The sequence below is a fragment of the Accipiter gentilis genome, chromosome 35 (genome assembly GCF_929443795.1).
Source record: "Accipiter gentilis chromosome 35, bAccGen1.1, whole genome shotgun sequence".
Taxonomy (NCBI): Eukaryota; Metazoa; Chordata; class Aves; order Accipitriformes; family Accipitridae; genus Astur; species Astur gentilis.
Genome location: NC_064914.1, coordinates 9,199,208 through 9,217,026, shown reverse-complemented (window position 1 = coordinate 9,217,026; position 17,819 = coordinate 9,199,208). Strand labels below are relative to the sequence as shown.

The following is a 17,819-nucleotide window of genomic DNA, read 5'->3' as shown; positions in this document are numbered from 1 at the left end:
AGCCTGGCCACCAATCTGCGCATCCGCTCTGTGCCAGGATGTCACGAAACCACCTCCACCTGTGGCTCCCACCCGACCGTGGTGGGTGTCTTTTATGGAAACGCCATCTTCGTGTACGCGGGGCCCGGGAGCGGTAACTCCTCTGGGAGGGAGAAAGTTCTTTCCCTTTTCTACAGTCTCGTCAGCCCCAGTTTGAACCCCGTCATTGACAGTCGGAGGAACAAGCAGGTGAAGGAAGCCTTGCTGAAGCTTCAGAGAAGGAAGAGGGTCTTTCATTCCGTCTAGCTGGCGCTCTAGGCTTTCACCTGTCTCCTGTCTTTCTGCTCTTTCTTCTTGAGCTCTTGCAGTATTTCTCACGGAATGTTAAGTGGTTAAAAGTGTCCTGGTTTCAGCTTGGATAGAGTTAACTGTCTTCCTAGTAGCTGGTACAGTGCTATGTTTTGAGTTCAGTATGCAAAGAACCTTGATAACACTGATGTTTGCAGTTGTTGCCGAGGAGTGTTTAGACTAAAGTCAAGGATTTTTCAGCTTCTCATGCCCAGCCAGCGAGAAAGCTGGAGGGGCACAAGAAGTTGGCACAGGACACAGCCAGGGCACCTGACCCAAACTGGCCAACAGGGTATTCCATACCATGCGACATCCCATCTAGTATAGGAATTGGGGAGGGGGGGAGGGGGAATCGCTGCTCGGGGACTAGCTGGGTGTGAATGGTGGGTGGTGAGCAATTGCACTGCGCATCATTTGTACATTCCGATCCTTTTATTATTGCTGTTGTCATTTTATTAGTATTATCATTATTAGTTTCTTCCTTTCTGTTCTATTAAACCCTGCTTATCTCAATCCACGAGTTTTAGTTCTTTTTCTGGATTTTCTCCCCCCTCCCACTGGGTGGGGGGGGAGTGAGTGAGCGGCTGGGTGGTGCTTAGTTGCTGGCTGGGTTAAACCATGATGGAGACAGTCACAGCAGCACAGAATGGATGCTGAAAGGGACCTCTAGAGGTCATCCAGCCCACCTCGGCTGCTCGAGCAGGGCCAGCTGCAGCAGGCTGTGAGTCTGCTTCTCGAAGGTTCTATTGGCTGCGTTGCTCCCAGGTTGTGGAGCTGTGACAGTCTGACAAATTCAATGTCTCAAACATCCGCTAAAAGAGCTTTGGTGGACAAAACAACCTCTGTAAAAATGCTGGAGTTTTGTGAACAGGATAATGTGGACAGAGGAGAGGGCCCCACGGAGGGTGGGAACGCACTTCTCCAAAGCCCCAATTCCTTATCTTCAGTGGCCAGGAGAAGGAACACAATTTATGCCTTCCTGGAGGAAGAAGGCCCCATGGAAGTTGGGACTGTGCTTCTATCTTAAGTGGTCATGCCAGCAGGAAAAGAGAGGCAACTCCACAATGAACACCCCTCCCCAAAGCTCACTAACCGATTCCAGTGAACCCCAGGTGTGGGAACTGCGCATGTTGAGATCATCAACTAACACACTATAAAAGAGGAGAGAACGAATCCTCAGGGCGCGCCCTCCGGAACTGGATCTCTACGCTGGCTGGACCAACGCTGGACCCAGGACTGGTGAAACCCCTCTCTTCTCTCTTTTTCTTTCTTTCTTTCTTTCTTTCTTTCTTTCTTTCTCTCACTCTCTCTCTCTCTTTTCCTTCTCTCTTTTCCACAGTCCCTCATCCTTTGAAACATAAACCGTTGACCAAGTCTGAGACTAAGAGTGGACTTAGCCGCCCCTGAGCTCCTCTTTGAGAAGGAGTCCAGAAAGCAAGGGGGTCTGCTCTGAACCTCGTGACTCAACGGGAGGGCTCTCCTTCTGGTACATTTCATGTTCCTTTTTCCATATTCATTTTCCTGTACTTCCCTCCTCTTCTCAAATAGCGGCTTAGTGACATATTGCAAGGTTCATACTAACAAATTCATGTGTACTTGGACAAAGTTAGCTAGGTTGAATAAATGTTGGTTGTTGTTTGAACTCCCCTGGTGTCGTTTCACCTTAATTCTGACAAAGGAAATCCACGAACCTGAGTCGCTCCAACTTTGGGACGCGACATCTTAATTGGCGTCACGGACAGGATTCCCCTTGTTGGAAAGGAGTTTTTAATGGGATACCGGACCTCCACTCGGAGAACGAGCGGGGAGGATCTGGGAAAGATCTCTCAACACTAAGTCGGGAGAGATCTGAGCAGTGGCAGACATAGAGGCCCGGGAAATATCTGTGTCTGACTGTTCCCCAGTTTTTAGAGAGGCTAACTGCCTATACAGGATTTCCCTTGTTGGAAGGGAGATTCTAACGGGATACCGGACCTCCACCCAGAGAGCGGGCGGGGAGGATCTGGGAAGGATCTCTCAACAATAAGTCGGGAGAGATCCGAGCAGTGGCAGGCATGGTGACCCGGGAAATATCTGTGTCTGACTGTTCCCCTGTTTTAGAGAAGCTAATTGTATATAAAGCCCACCCTTCCCCACAAGGAGTAGCCTGGGCACGAAACCACTGGCATGATCCAAAAGCCATTGTAGGAAGAATTGAGAAGCTTGCAAAAGAAGGCAGGTTTCGCCCGGGAAAAGGGAAGGCTGTAGTGTGTGCAGTGTTAGGGGCCGCACTCGCAGCAGCTCAGGAAGACAGACAGGAAACAATGAGAGCTGAGCAGGCAGATAAGGAGAAGATTCAGTCCCTGCAGGATTTAGTTAAAGTCCTGCAAGAGCAGTTAACTGCTGAGCGTAATACAACACAGCGGCTTCATGCTGCCTTGTCTGATGCGTTAGATCGGGAAAGAATTTTACGAGCCGAGGCAGATGAACGATCTGACTCGGACTTAGACCTACAAGGTCTAGAGGTAGTTCAAGTGAAACAGCAAAAATCTTTATACCCAAATCAAGAGTTATAATGTACCAGAAAAGTTTTTTACCCTGAGGATGAAGAGATAGCAATGAGGCCATTAATTAAAACAGAAACCATAGACAATGGCCAAATTGGCGGAGCACCACACGTGACCATTAAGACGATACCATATTCTGCCACTGAATTATCTAAAATTCAGGAAAAGTATATCCGACTAGCAAAGGAGACTGAAACAGAATATGTGTGGAGGGTGTCATTAACTGGTGGTGACCGGATTTTATTGTCAGAAGATGAAGCCCAAGGATATTGGGGACCTGGAGTGTTCCTAACTACTGATGATCCTAGGGAACCATGGTCTCTGACGCAGCGGGCAACTTACTGGGCAGGGGGAATAGACCAAATGGAACGGGGAGAACCAACACGGATAGATACCCCTTCTATAAATCAGTTAACCGAGAGCTTACAGAAAACTGCTTGTCTCCAATTAATGCATGATAGGCGATTAGTGCCACAACAGCCCTCTCCGATGTTGTTAAATGCCAATCCTGATAGAATGACTCCTCTAATCCGAGGTTTACCAGATTCTTTGAAATTATATGCTGTCCAGCTGCAGGATAGATTACGCGATGCTATAGCACCTAGAGGAGGCAGGCGGAATGCAGGAGGTGCCCTGACCTGGGGAGAAGTGGCACAGGAATTGATTAACTATGGCCGGAGAATGGGTCTCACAAGGGAAGAAAGCAGGGCTAAGCCTGCTATCCGCCGAATAGAAGGCCCTGGCCGACCTCCCCCATCTAAGACTGTAAACACCAAAAAGCCATATGGGGGTCAGCGAAACTTGTTGTGGGCAGAAGGGATAGAAAAGGGAATTCCCCGGGATGTGATGGACGGCTTGCCCACCTCTGTCCTAGAAAAGTTGGTCCTAGGGTGGAAAGACAAGAACAAGGAGCCTCCCCATACTGAGTTAAACATTCGAGACTATAAGGGGGCGAATCCACCGTCGCTGGCAACTCCCACTCCCCAAACACCCACTGCTCCAGAGGAAGGTATGACTGTCCGCAGGACGGGAAACTAGACACGCCGTCCCCAGTAAGTGAGCCGGGGGACGGCCAGTGGGTTTATTTAAGGAGGCTCACTGAAAATAAGACAGGAGACCTGTTGATTACTTTTCCCCTTGGTCCCTTTAAGACCCCAGTAACTTTTTTAGTTGATACGGGTGCTCAGATGTCAGCACTCCAGGCGGATGTTGCTAACCGCAATGGAATAATTGCAGATAAGAAGCAGATATGGGTCACAGACGTTTTCGGAAGCTCCCAACCACAGCCGACAGCTAAAGTTAAATGCTGGCTGCCAGGGGATTCATCCCCTGTTGAGGTTACTATGATACTAGGTCCTCTACCCACCAATATTCTAGGACTTGACCTCTTAAAGGGCCGGTCGTGGGTAGACTCTAAGGGAAGAGAATGGAAATTCGGGTGTCCCGCAATCTCTGTGAGGCTTTTGCAGTCTGCACCAACTCTTCCCCCTTCAAAGATAGTTAATGTCAAACCTTATGCTTTGCCTTTGGGAGCAAGGGAAGGGATCACTTCAGTGATAACTGAGTTACGGGAACAGGGGATAGTTATTCCTACCCACTCACCCTATAATTCCCCAGTATGGCCAGTCCGCAAGCCAAATGGGAAGTGGCGGTTGACAGTTGACTATCGACGCCTGAATGCCAATACTGGCCCATTAACAGCTGCAGTCCCCAATATAGCAGAATTAATTGCAACCATACAAGAACAAGGTCACCAGATTTTAGCAACCATTGATGTGAAAGACATGTTCTTTATGGTTCCCTTGCAAGAAGCAGATAGGGATCGCTTTGCCTTTACCTGGGAAGGTGTACAATATACATTTACACGGCTTCCCCAAGGCTATTGCCACTCACCAACCATTGCTCACTATGCATTAGCCCAGGAACTAAATCAGATCACTCCCAAAGATGGAGTAAAAGTATACCAATATATTGATGATGTGCTAATTGGAGGACCAGACACCACTGCGGTGGGGCAAACCCAGAGAGAAATCATTAATCACTTAGAGAATTTAGGGCTCCAAATTCCTGCAGAAAAGGTACAACTCCCATCACCTGAAGTAAAATTTTTAGGTATCTGGTGGAAAGGAGGGACTGTGTGTATACCTCCCGAAACCTTGTCCACCCCTGAACAAGTGAAAATGCCTGAAAATAAGAAAGAATTACAGCATGCCCTAGGCTTGCTAGTGTTTTGGAGGAAACACATCCCCGACTTTTCTATCATAGCTCGCCCTTTATATGATTTAACCCGTAAAAGGACTGCTTGGGATTGGACATCTGTCCATGAAGAGGCCCTGAAATTACTAATTTTCGAAGCAGGGATTTACCAGGCCCTAGGACCGATACATCCAACAGACCCACTCCACATAGAATGGGGTTTTGCAATTCATGGGTTATCTATACATATGTGGCAGCGTGGACCTGAAGGTCCTACTCGTCCTATAGGATTTTTTTCGCGTAGCTTTAAGGATGCGGAAAAACGGTATTCAGTTTGGGAGAAAGGACTCTTTGTGGTTAACTTAGCCTTACAAGAAGCTGAGAGAATTATACGACAACAGCCCATCATCTTGCGAGGACCCTTTAAGATCCTGAAACCAATATTGGCTGGAACTCCTCCCCCCGCAGGAGTAGCTCAACGAGAAACAGTAAGGAAGTGGTATGCCCAGCTAGACCACTACTGTCACACTAGACAGGTAGAGGAGGGAACACCCAAAACGCTCCAAATACAGGATCCCCCTTCTGATCACCCAGATACAGAACCCCCTCCATCGTATATCAAAGTGGCTCCTGATTTCAAACCCCATTTAAAAAACGTATGGTTCACTGATGCTTCCGCAAAAAGGGATGGAAGGACGTGGAAGTATCGAGCAGTAGCATTACATATTGATTCAGGGGAGCATGTGATAACTGAGGGAGAGGGTAGTGCCCAAGTAGGGGAGTTAGTTGCTGTGTGGAGCGTAATCGTTAAGGAAGCTGAGACAACAGAACCAGTATACATTTATACTGACTCCTATGCAGTGTTTAAAGGATGCACTGAATGGTTACCATTTTGGGAGCAAAACCAATGGGAAGTAAACCAAGTGCCAGTATGGCAACGAGACAAATGGGAAGAAATACTGAATATCGCCAAGCAGAGATCTTTCTTAGTAGGCTGGGTTGCTGCACACCAGGCAGGGGATAACCCAGCTCACCTTCTAAACAACCGGGTAGATTCCTTAACACGTCTAGCCAGTCTTGCTGTCGATGGTGAAGCGGAAAAATGGGAACACCTTTTGGAGTGGCTGCATGTGAAGCGTGGCCATTCAGGGAGTAAAGACCTGTACAAAGAGGCTATTAGCAGAGGATGGGCTGTTACACGAGAATTATGTAACACTGTTATTTCTGCATGTGGTCAATGTCGAGTTCGCTTGGAAAAATATAACCCTTTAAAAGAGCAACCCCTACATTTAAGGACAAACAAAGGTTTATGGCAAACATGGCAAATTGACTATATTGGCCCCTTTAGGCTATCAGAGGGAAAACGATATGTGTTAGTAGGAGTAGAGGTGGTATCAGGACTAACACAAGCCGAAGCTGTATCCAGAGCAACAGGAGAAAATACAGTAAAAAGTCTTAAAGTATGGTTTAGCTGCTTACCCAAGCCTCAATCAATTCAGTCTGATAATGGGAGCCATTTCACTGCTGGAGTGGTGCAAGAATGGGCTAAGGATGAGGAAATCCAGTGGGTTTTCCACACCCCTTACTACCCTCAAGCTAATGGTATTGTGGAAAGAACAAACGGACTTCTAAAACGAGCTCTGAGGCCCCATGACCCAGGGTGGGCCTCGCGAGTACCAGAAGCAGTATACCGAATTAATAGCCGGTGGGGGGCAGATGGCTGCCCCCAACTCCTAGTGTTCTGTCCCACACCTCCTTCTATTGTTCCAGGGACAAAAGGTGGCAAAACCCCTGCACACTTGCTCCACTATGCTGGACAACCAGTATGAGTGGAACTACCCACTGTGGGGCAAGTGCCCCTAACCCTAAAGATACCCCTTAACCTCTATTCCTGGGTGGCCACAGATGCTCATGGGAAAGAGTATCAATACCCAATGGATTGTCCCATCCTTCTAAGTGGACCTTCATGTTCTGAATTGAAGCTGCTGCGATGTTAAATGGCTGATAAGAATATGTTTTTTCTGTATCCCACTAGCTGGATTCTAACAAACATATCAGTTAAGATGCACAATATAAAACTAACCCTCTGTTATAGTACTAAAACCATAGCTGCTTGATTGCTTGCTTATGTTTTTGATACTCTGACTAGTAATGCTGTGTTGACTTCTCAGAATTCCTGAGTTGGGGGGAGAACCCAGAAAGCTTGACCACAGACCACGTTGGAGTTCTTGCAGCGGCCCCTACGCCATGTGAGAGCAAGAGGTCGCTATAAACTTATTAGCTTTTTTACACACAATAAGCACATTCTGCTGATCTACGGATGCTTTAATCAGAGCAATTCCAGTCAAGAGAGCTTGAAGTTTAAGGCTAGTTTGTATGCATCTATAATAAGTAACACATCCTACACATGGCCTGCATGAGGTTGTTTTACAGAAGTTGCATGAGCACCTTGGAGAGTGCACCTCAGCCTCTCGGATGGATCCCAATCATTAGCAGCACTGCTTGACATCTCCTCCAATCCTATCCCTCTAATGATTGTTTGTTTTTGTATATATTTTGCAGGTTATCAGAAGCCCACGGCAGGACTTATGTTTTCACTTGATGAGTGGGCCATTATCTGTATTGTTTGTTTGGTTTTGGTTGTGATATTCTTATGGTATAACAGGGAAAGATGGTTTGGAACTCCTTCCTCCTTGCCTTTCTTAGCTTTGGTGCATCTGGACAAGGAGAAAGGACCTCCAATTTAGCTTGGGAAGTGATACAAGGATTCATACATGTCTGGAATAAAACGGATCAGGGGATCTGTATTCAGATTCCTACTTCTGCCGAGCAGGGGATTAGATTCGGTTTGATACCCATGAAGCTCAATATTGGAAAACATAATATGACCAATGGCATTATAGGGTTAGTAGATGCTCCTTTTGAGTATCAATATCGAAGTGATTATACCTCCTGTGGTAGATGGTGGCGAGATGAAACAGCCTTCTATGAGATCCCTCGGGACACGGGGTGGCCTGACTTAATAAACAAAACTTGTAAGCGATGGAGATTGGAGGTCAGTCGCGAAATTGGTGTTAGTCATAGCCCACCGTGTCCTCCAGGATGCGAGGAAGCCTATTCCAGACGATTCCCACCTTCTCCATCCTGGTGGAAAATAACAGGCTGCCCTTCCTATCACAACATATCTTGTAATCTAGTGCCCTTTTGGCCTGCTTCCCCGGAAATTACCCCTTTTGAATTACAATATAATGTAAAATGGGATTCAGCTTGGTGTGTTCACATACCTGACAGGAAGGGACACTATCCTTCAATGAATAGCGCCCACACTGCTTGGGGAGGTCAGTGAAACACATGTTAAAAACCCAACCTCTTCACTTATTAAAGAAAGAATTTGTAGGCACACCCAACCCCAATGATGCCCATTTGCTAAACTGTACCCACATTAGAACCTTAATTTGAGATATGTGCACCTGTTGGGGATATCCTAAATTTGGATACCGAAACCGGGATAACCAATGTAATCAGATCACCAATAATGTTAATACCTGGCTAAAATGTGGAATTCCCATTAACCACTTCCCAAGACATAAGGTGGGGGAAGATAATCAAATACCTCGGGGAGACGCAGCTACTTGTCAAAATGCTTTGTATACTGCCCCTGAGGGAACTGTCTGGGGGTGCTCAGATGGGAAAATGTACTCGCACTTGAATGTTATCGAGCAGGCTGGATTGCGGTCTGGTTTGGGAATTCCTACTATGTGTCCCAGGCGAATCTTTGAATATACCACACCACCTATTCACAGGAAGAAATGAGAACTTGATGATCCAAGTAGCACCCAGAAATGGATTCAAAGCATTTTAAAACCCAATTATTGTACCTGGGGACTGAAGGTATCGTTGGAGCTAGAAGCATTCTTTGCACCATCTGGGTATATTGTTCGGCACCAATGGGTGCTAGAAAACCTAACTTGGCAAGTACATCTGTTAAGTAATTGGACTCGATATGCCTTTGGGGAACTAAATCTCCAAGTGCAACAGGTATCAAAAATGACATTACAGAATCGTTTAGCCTTAGATATGTTATTGTTAAAAGAACAAGGTGTGTGTGGTATGTTGAATTTGACTGAGTTTGAATGTTGTATTACCATTCATAATGCCACGACTTCCATTGAAGAAGCCCGGGCAAAGATGAAGGAGATTGCCGACCAGACGAGAGAACTCTTCCACGCAATGCAACCCGCTGACTGGTTTGATGGCTGGAATCCAAACTCATGGCTACATTCCATTTTAGGATCCTTGGGACTGACGGGATGGGGAAAATGGCTTGTAAATATTGGACTTATGATATTAATTGGATTTATATGTTTAATAACAGGCCTTGCCATAATCAGATGTATGATTAGCCGCTTACTATCCTCAGCTGTCTCTCTCTCTTCTCCTACTGTCCGCTATATCAAGATCACCACAGACGAAGATGATACGAACGAGAATCAAAGTCCAGCGACTGTTTGAGCCACGGGGTGGTGTGACGGTCTGACAAATTTAATGTCTCAAACATCCGCTAAAAGAGCTTTGGTGGACAAAACGACCTCTGTAAAAATGCTGGAGTTTTGTGAACAGGACAATGTGGACAGAGGAGAGGGCCCCACGGAGGGTGGGAATGCACTTCTCCAAAGCCCCAAATCCTTATCTTAAGTGACCAGGAGAAGGAACACAATTTATGCCCTCCTGGAGGAAGAAGGCCCCACGGAATTTGGGACTGTGCTTCTATCTTAAGTGGTCATGCCAGCAGGAAAAGAGAGGCAACTCCACAATGAACACCACCCCCCTCCCCCCAAAGCTCACTAAGTGATTCCAGTGAACCCCGGATGTGGGAACTGTGCATGTTGAGATCATCAACTAACACACTATAAAAGAGGAGAGAATGAATCCTCAGTGCGCGCCCTCTGGAACTGGATCTCTACGCTGGCTGGACCAACGCTGGACCCAGGACTGGTGAAACCCCTCTCTTCTCTCTTTCTTTCTTTCTTTCTCTCACTCTCTCTCCCCCTCTTTTCCTTCTCTCTTTTCCACAGTCCCTACACCTCATCCTTTGAAATATAAACCGTTGACCAAGTCTGAGACTAAGAGTGGACCTAGCCGCCCCTGAGCTCCTCTTTGAGAAGGAGTCCAGAAAGCAAGGGGGTCTGCTCTGAACCTCGTGACTCAACAGGAGGGCTCTCCTTCGGGTACATTTCATGTTCCTTTTTCCATTTCATTTTCCTGTACTTCCCTCCTCTTCTCAAATAGCGGCTTAGTGACATGTTGCAAGGTTCATATTAACAAATTCATGTGTACTTGGACAAGGTTAGCTAGGTTGAATAAATGTTGATTGTTGTTTGAACTCCCCTGGTGTCGTTTCACCTTAATTCTGACAAAGGAAATCCACGAACCTGAGTCGCTCCAACTTTGGGACGCGACATTTTCCTCTGTGAAGGCTTTTGTTCGTATATCTGCTGAAGTTTCATCTTACCCTTTTTGTTAATGTTTTTCTGCCTCTAGGCTGTTAACAACTTCAGAAATGGAACTGGCTACACAAAAAGGCTGCGTCAGCAGATTCGGCAGCAACAGCAGCAGCAGCCGCTACTGCCACCGCCTCCACCACCACTCATGAGTGTTACACCTCCTGCTGCCATGGTGACTGCCGCGGAACCTTCTACATCTTCATCTGTGTCCATCAGCGGTTTGTTGGAAGAGAAGGTATGCTTTATTTCAACATAGGCAGCGATTCTTATATTTGAGTACAGCTTATTTTTCAACTGTCTGCATTTATTCACAAGGGCTATCAGGTTCCTGTGCAAAGACAGCCAGTATTAGCAAGTTGTCTGGTCCCCAAGGACAGTCAATGCCCACCACTGGTAAGAAACTTCTCTGAAAGAAACTGAATGGGATTTTTTGCTATTTCCTCTCTCCACTCCAAAAGGTCATCCAGTGAGAGCCAGTACACTTTGCTCAGCAGGTGGCAGACCAGGCTGGGAACCGCAAGTGTTCTACAGAAATTCTATGTATTACTACTTGTAAGCTGTTAAACAAGGCCGTAGGACTTCACTTCTGCAACAGCCGATTTATAATGAAGTAAGTATGGACAGATAGTTGTGGAGAATACAAGCAGTCGTTAATGTTTAAATGGCCTAATTTGAATTGACTCTAACAAAGGGGATGTGTGCTTGCAGTAAAATTATTTACAATAAAACTCCAGTACCTGATTGAAAAGAGGACTCTGAAAGAGGACTTTTTTGCAGGAAACCATAATTCCATATCAGAATTAAATACAGTTAAAGGCTCAGGTGGAAAGCTACCCTTTTGATTTCTGGCTGAAATAGAAGTCAGCCTCCAACATTCTTTTTCTAACAACTTAGTTGACACTGATTGAGCAAATTCTTGGAAAAGTCAACACTGTTATCTTATGACAATTTTGAGTTTCTTCACTTTAGTCAGGCCAAATACCCAAGGTGCTTTCTCTCAGTTGGAGAGAGAGGAGTCTGTTTTATCTGTTATTGCAGTGTCAGGTCAGTCCTTCCTTTTGGTATATATGTGTTAGAGATAGATTGTAACGGTGCACTGTGTTTATAAAATCTTCAAGATAAATCAGAACAAAACCCTGGATCCATCCCACAGATTGTCTAAAATCTCCAATTCAGGAAGCAAGAAAACAACAATTCAGGGACAAGAGCAGGCCAAATATGTCATTGTGAGGCAACAGCATAGGAAGCGTGCGTGGAAGAAGATAAAAGAAGTTTGAGGGAAAATGAGTTAATATCTGTGCTGTACGGGCTGCTGGCGGCTGCAGCTTGGCACTACTCTCAGGCTACTAGCCATGCTTCAAGGTGGAAAAAAAGTGGCTTTCTCTGAATGCTGGTGTCAGGAACAAGGTGCTTTAACTTGCCAGCAGGTGCCTGCAGGCTTTTATTAGCAGGAGTTTGTGTGGTAGGAATGGAAGGTGTAGCTGGTGTTACTTCAGTGAAGGTCACAGGGTTTGGGGGTTTTCTTGGTTGCTTGGATTTGATTGGTTGGTTTGTTTGGTTTAGTTTGTGCTATCAATTTTGGGGGTTCAGGAGCTGATTTCCATTCATTCCTCCTCCCAAGTGGTGAGGGTAGAAAAGGCTGGAGTGATAAATTTCTACCCAGCTGGAGGCAAGCCGACCGTGTGAGTCGGAGAGGCACATTTACAGTGAAGGGTAATACACCACCCTGGTGGCTGAAGGCAACTCCCTGAACTGTAACAGTGTGAACTTATCTGTTGTCTGTCAGAGTATGCAGGAGAAATGGCTTGCAGCTTTGTGAAGCTATAAACAAGTGTCAAAACTTGGAACAAATGAGTTTAACTTCTTGTATAAAATTAGGATCTCTCAGAACAGGAGTAGGTTGGAGCTGTTCACTATGGTGGACAAATCATAGCAAGAGTTGGCAAAATATTAAACTGCCAGAGACTTCTCATTTAAACAGAAGGTTGATGGATGAATAGGTAGTATGCCATGTGTGCTACTTTCTCTCTTCAGTTCTCTTCTTTGTATATGCCTGGCAGTCTGGTACAGTTGAGAGAGAGAAGTAAGATTTATTATTTTTTTTTTTTAATACCAAAAGGGGAACACATACTATTGGGCATAAGTCACTCTTAGTAAAGCTTTCCAAGTGCCATTTTCCTCACCTTTTAAGTTGTGAGATCAAATTTTTAGTAATACATGCAGGCAACTGAAAAATATCGACTCTTGCCTAGAAGAATTTGCTCTTAATAATATCTACTATATCTAATTGGTATTGTCCTTTATGTCAATCTCTAATTATAGCCTCTGTAGGAAGAACGGGGCAACAAAAGGCAGATGGTGGCCTTCTGTACGCTGGAAGGATCGTGGATGCTAGCAAAGTCTAAAACCCATTCTTGTGTTGTGCAAACTCTCTGAAGTGCAAGTTGTACGCTGCCAGTAATACGTACAACATGTAGGAAGTTGCTGCTGTAGGTGTTCTAATTTAGATGTAGTGCACATCAATTAAACATAGGCTTTCCTTCTGTATTTGTTATGGAAATAATATCATAAGAAGGAAAATATTCATTATGACTATTTTGACTTAGGAAGTGGAAGTTGACAATGCCTATAAACTAGGCAAGGCAAATGAGGTCAAGGCCTAGTTACCCTTGTAAGTAAACAGCTGTTCTGACTGGGGAGACTAGTTGATAGGACTACAGTCCTAATACGCCCCAGCTCCAGCTTTTTGGAAAACCTCTCTGCCATGGCCAGGGACATCTCTCACTAGGTCAGGTTGCTCAAAGCCACATCCAACCTGACCTCGAACACTTCCAAGGACGGGGGCATGGAAGTGCCCTTTTTTTCTCTCTTCCCTGCCTTTCTCCTCTCACCCTTCCCCTTTCTTGGCTCATATTCCACACTGGATTAGCAGAGGAGAGGTAAAAAAACTGCTTGAATATACAGAAATACATTTTTTTGACTAAAGATCACATACCTGCCTCAACTCTGACCTCTAAACCTCAGTGCCCTTCTTATGCCAGGAACTCAGCCATCTTTTCCAGACGCAGGAGCACGTCCCCACAATCCCCAGGAGACCTGCATCTCTGTCAAAGGCATTTGGAGCTAAAAGATTAATTGGCTGACACGGGTCCCACCCTGTCCAGCAGCCCAGTGGCTCAGGCTCTCCCTGCAAAACTCCTATATCCACACCCCCTCCTCACTCAGATTTGCAGGTAGAGCCATGGCTTTCTCACCAACCAAGCACAAGGCTGAGCTCGAGGTTGCAGGCATCCTGAGGACAAAATCCCTCTTTAACGGTAGCTGACCCACTTTCTGTAAACCCGGAGTGGATTCAGGACAATTAATGGGCCAGAGAGAGAAAAGAGCTAGGATGTGCCTGCTGGGAACTTGGCTTCAAACCCCCAATACAACAGTTCCTAAATTATACAAAGTGGAACGGCTTCCCTGGGAGCAGACTCCTGCATCCCCTCTTGCCTGCCCAGCCGCCTGCTACTGGGGCACTATTCGCCTTTGTGCTAAAGTCCATCCTGCAAAACAGGCAAACAGATCTAAACAGAACTTTCTTTTCCCTTCGCTGAACTAAGTAACGGGGATCTCCTTTTATTTTTATTTTCTTCCTGCCTGAGGAAGGAGGTAAGCACCTAACTGCAGAAGATTTGTGCCCAAGACCCCGAACTGCAGGGGACCTGTGCTGCCAGCCCAGAGCTGAGCAGTGGATTATTTAGGACAGATGGGATTCAGGCTTTTGCCTTTTACTTGCCCATCCCTCCTTTGTAATTTGAAGGCTTCTTTTTTTTGGATCCTTGATTTTTGCTGTGAATTCTGATTGCTTGCTGCAGCCTGAGTGTCTTCTGGACAAAACGAGACGCATGTCTTGAGAGGCCACAGTCCAACCACTAATTGCCTACGTCTCTACTAAGCAATATCAACAATAATTTTCTTAGAAGGGGTGGATCATCAAATTGGTGACACAGAATTAAAAGATTGTTTTTCTAGGCCACTTTAATTTTAACAGAAAATTGGAGATGTGGGTTGAAAAATATAAACCACTTCAAAGCTGAAACACTCTTTGTAGCTGCTACTTTGCTCATTCTTGTTGGAAAGAAGTACTTGGCAATTTGAACATGTTTTCCACATCAATTCAACCAGATTTGTTTACATTCAAACTTTAAAACATATACAAATCCAAACTCCAAAAATAGCACTATGCTCATAACTTTCACCTAACTTTTTAAGCATCTTTTGCCCCATATAGCTGTATTCTGATTATATTCCAATACTATCTCTCGGAAGTTACAGAGCACTTTTTTCACTTGAGTGCAATGTAGTTAGCTTATGTCCCAAAAATACTTCATTCCTCATTGTTGGGAACTGGCTTGCTGAAGAAGGACATGGGCCTGTGGAAAAGTTGTGCGAGCAGCGTTCTGTGTGAAAGAATGTCAGTTTGAGCAGCAAGACTAGGCCTTGGCTGAAAATAGCTGGCTTCACTGATATCGGGCGAAAAACAAGAGCTGGTCTCGCTGTTATCAGGAGAAAGACAGGGACGGTGTGACCTTGGCATAACTTCACAAGTAACTTTTGAAGAAGTTCTCATGAGAAAGTTACGGAACACGCATAGCTGCAAATCACAAGTGGGTGTGTTTTAGTAATGAATAAACATTAGCAATGTACCAATCATATTAGGACTAGTAGGCATAATTATCGCAAACTGTATAAATATGACCTATCCGTGCAAATAAAGTTGAATCACTTCTATCACTCATATTGGGTCGACTTACGTGCATTCCTCTGCCGCTCCAACACCTCATGACTAACAAAATTCACAGTGCAAAATGAGATACAGCATCTCCCTCTGCAGTGCTAGGCGCCTTGGGCAGCGGTCCTCAGAAACAGGACAAAGAGAGAGTGCCTAAGCTTACCAGGGACGAAGCGAGGAGGAAAAGGCATCTAATTAGAGCTACTCGAAGATCCAAGCGTGATCTTCAAACACAAACTTTCTTCTGCAACTGAATGTCTAAGACTGAATTTCCGTTGTTTGAAAGAAAGAAAGAAAAGAGACAGAGACTGTACTTGGCTTCAGTTAGGGCTAACAGCAGAGTGGTCAGAGACCTGATGAGGAACACAGGAGACTGGGGTGTGATTCATCTGACTAAACGTGGATGTCTCTCATGTAGACGCCTATGTCTCAGCCAACCTTGGCCCCATTTTTAGGCAACAGAGAGTCAAGTCAGTATAACGAGCGAGTTCAAGGTACTGTTTCTCTTATCCTAAAGTAAATGCTCATATATTTGGTCAGAAAGAGCGTGCACTAGATTCACTGACTTGATTCACTATAGCTCCTTTAAAATAAAATAGAACCTCACGCCAGTTGTGCAGGCAGAGACAATTACAACTGCATTACAGATAGACAATTGAGGTCAGACAAATCACAGTCCACCTCTGCTCTATCCAGGTTGGCTCAAGACCGTGAATTTACATCTCCCTCACCTCCAAAACAGCTCCCGTAACCCCCAGAAGGGAAACGACAGATTCGCCTGTTAAAGCTCTTCCACTTCCTATGAGCAATGACACCAGTCACTGGACGAGAGAAAGAGAGCCAGTCCCCACCCACAGCCCACAGCTCCTGAAGGTCATCTAAGGAGATCTGCAGATTCCAATGTTACCTCTCCTGAATCACAAATGCCGAGGGATTTATGCCACACAGAGGAGCTCCAACGGGATCTACTGGCTGCGCTGGGCCCGTTGACCCAACTGGGAGGGACCATTCAAAATACAGCCATGGGGACCCAGACATTCCAAAGCATGCCGGGGGTGGGGGAGCTGGCTTGTGCAAATGACGGACCCCCCAACAGCTGCTTCCACCCCACTGCCATCCACCAGACCTCACAGCGCTGGTCGCCTTCCAGACCCCACCGCCCCAACTGCTACAATACACCAAACCTTTGCAGGTTAATAGCTTTTTTTTTTTTTTCCAAACTTTAACAAAATATATATCGTAACGTCAAACTATATACATCAAACAAGGTTAACTCGGTGAGAAAGACAAAGGGTGAGATAAGGTGCGGCAGGAGAGACAAAGAGAAAGAGCAAGATAAGGTGCTGGCTGCAGAGAAGAAACAGAGAGGAAAGAAAAGGATAGAGGTAGAAGGCGCATGAGGTAGATGCGTACAGCTTAAGTGACTTGGTTTCCTAAGGCCCATTCTATATTGGTATAAAACAATATGTAAATACTCATTAAAAAAAACCCAAAAATATTACACGATGGCTATACTAATTAAAAACATTTTTTCTAAGTACAACATTTCTAAGTTAAACAACAACATCTTAGTTATCTAAATTACATATCTAAATAACAGATCTAAATCTAATTAACAACATCTTATCTTATAAAACCAAAAACGTGTCCCAGGTCGCATTACTTGTTCACGGCTCTGGGGAATTAGGTAAAGAAGGTGATTGCCCACAATGGCAATCACAGGGTAAACAAACATAAATCATCAAAATTATTACAATGACAGTTAACAAAACAAGTGCCCCAAAATAAAGCGTTAACAAAGTCATAAGCATTTTGCCTTTTCTTTTGCAATTTTTCCCTTCAACGACACAGTGCACAGATTTTTTTTTTTTGCAAAGCCGGTGGCTAGGCCCTCGTGGAGCTGGTGGCTGCGCCTGGTCTGCTGGGATCGGGGTCTGGATATGCAGCAAGAAAATGGATTTCCACGCCTCCAGTCCGGACCATCCAATGCAGCTTCTTACACCTGGTCAGACATATTAGACCACAAATGGTGGTTCTGAGACATAAAATGCAACACAAACCACCAGAACAGGAAAAAAAAAAAAAAAAAAAACAGAAGAAACGTACATAAACCAAAGGTGCCTCTCCAAACCCAGAAAAGACCAGCAACATAGAGAAAGATTTGGGAAAAAAAACCCCACAAAAAAAAGACCAGCCAGAAGACAAGACAAGGCAAGACAAAAATAACATAAGTCCAAGAACCCAGGGCCAACAAACCCACAGCCAGTCTGTAACAGTAACATGCTTTAATCCTACCTCGCCTAAACTCTGGAATCCTATAATCTGGCCATCCCACTGCCCTAGCACACTGTAACACTAGCAGACCAGAGCCCGAACACGTCGTAGCCCTAAGATATCAAAAAATGGAACACAAACTCTTCCTGCCTTTCTCCTCTCACCCTTCCCCTCCGCCCCTCTCTCCTGCTCCAT

At 45.3% G+C, this 17,819-nt stretch overlaps 1 protein-coding gene across 1 annotated transcript in view; it reads left to right on the top strand.

Moving 5' to 3' along the window:
* Nucleotides 1-2,894: 2,894 nt before the first annotated feature.
* The window catches only part of LOC126034690 (uncharacterized), a 266,639-nt gene continuing 251,714 nt past the window's right edge, over nucleotides 2,895-17,819 (top strand). Inside the window, exon 1 of the mRNA XM_049792659.1 lies at nucleotides 2,895-3,993. Coding sequence (XP_049648616.1) covers nucleotides 2,925-3,911 — 987 coding nt within the window. The 5' untranslated portion in view covers nucleotides 2,895-2,924 and the 3' untranslated portion in view covers nucleotides 3,912-3,993. The remainder of the gene's footprint in view (nucleotides 3,994-17,819) is intronic.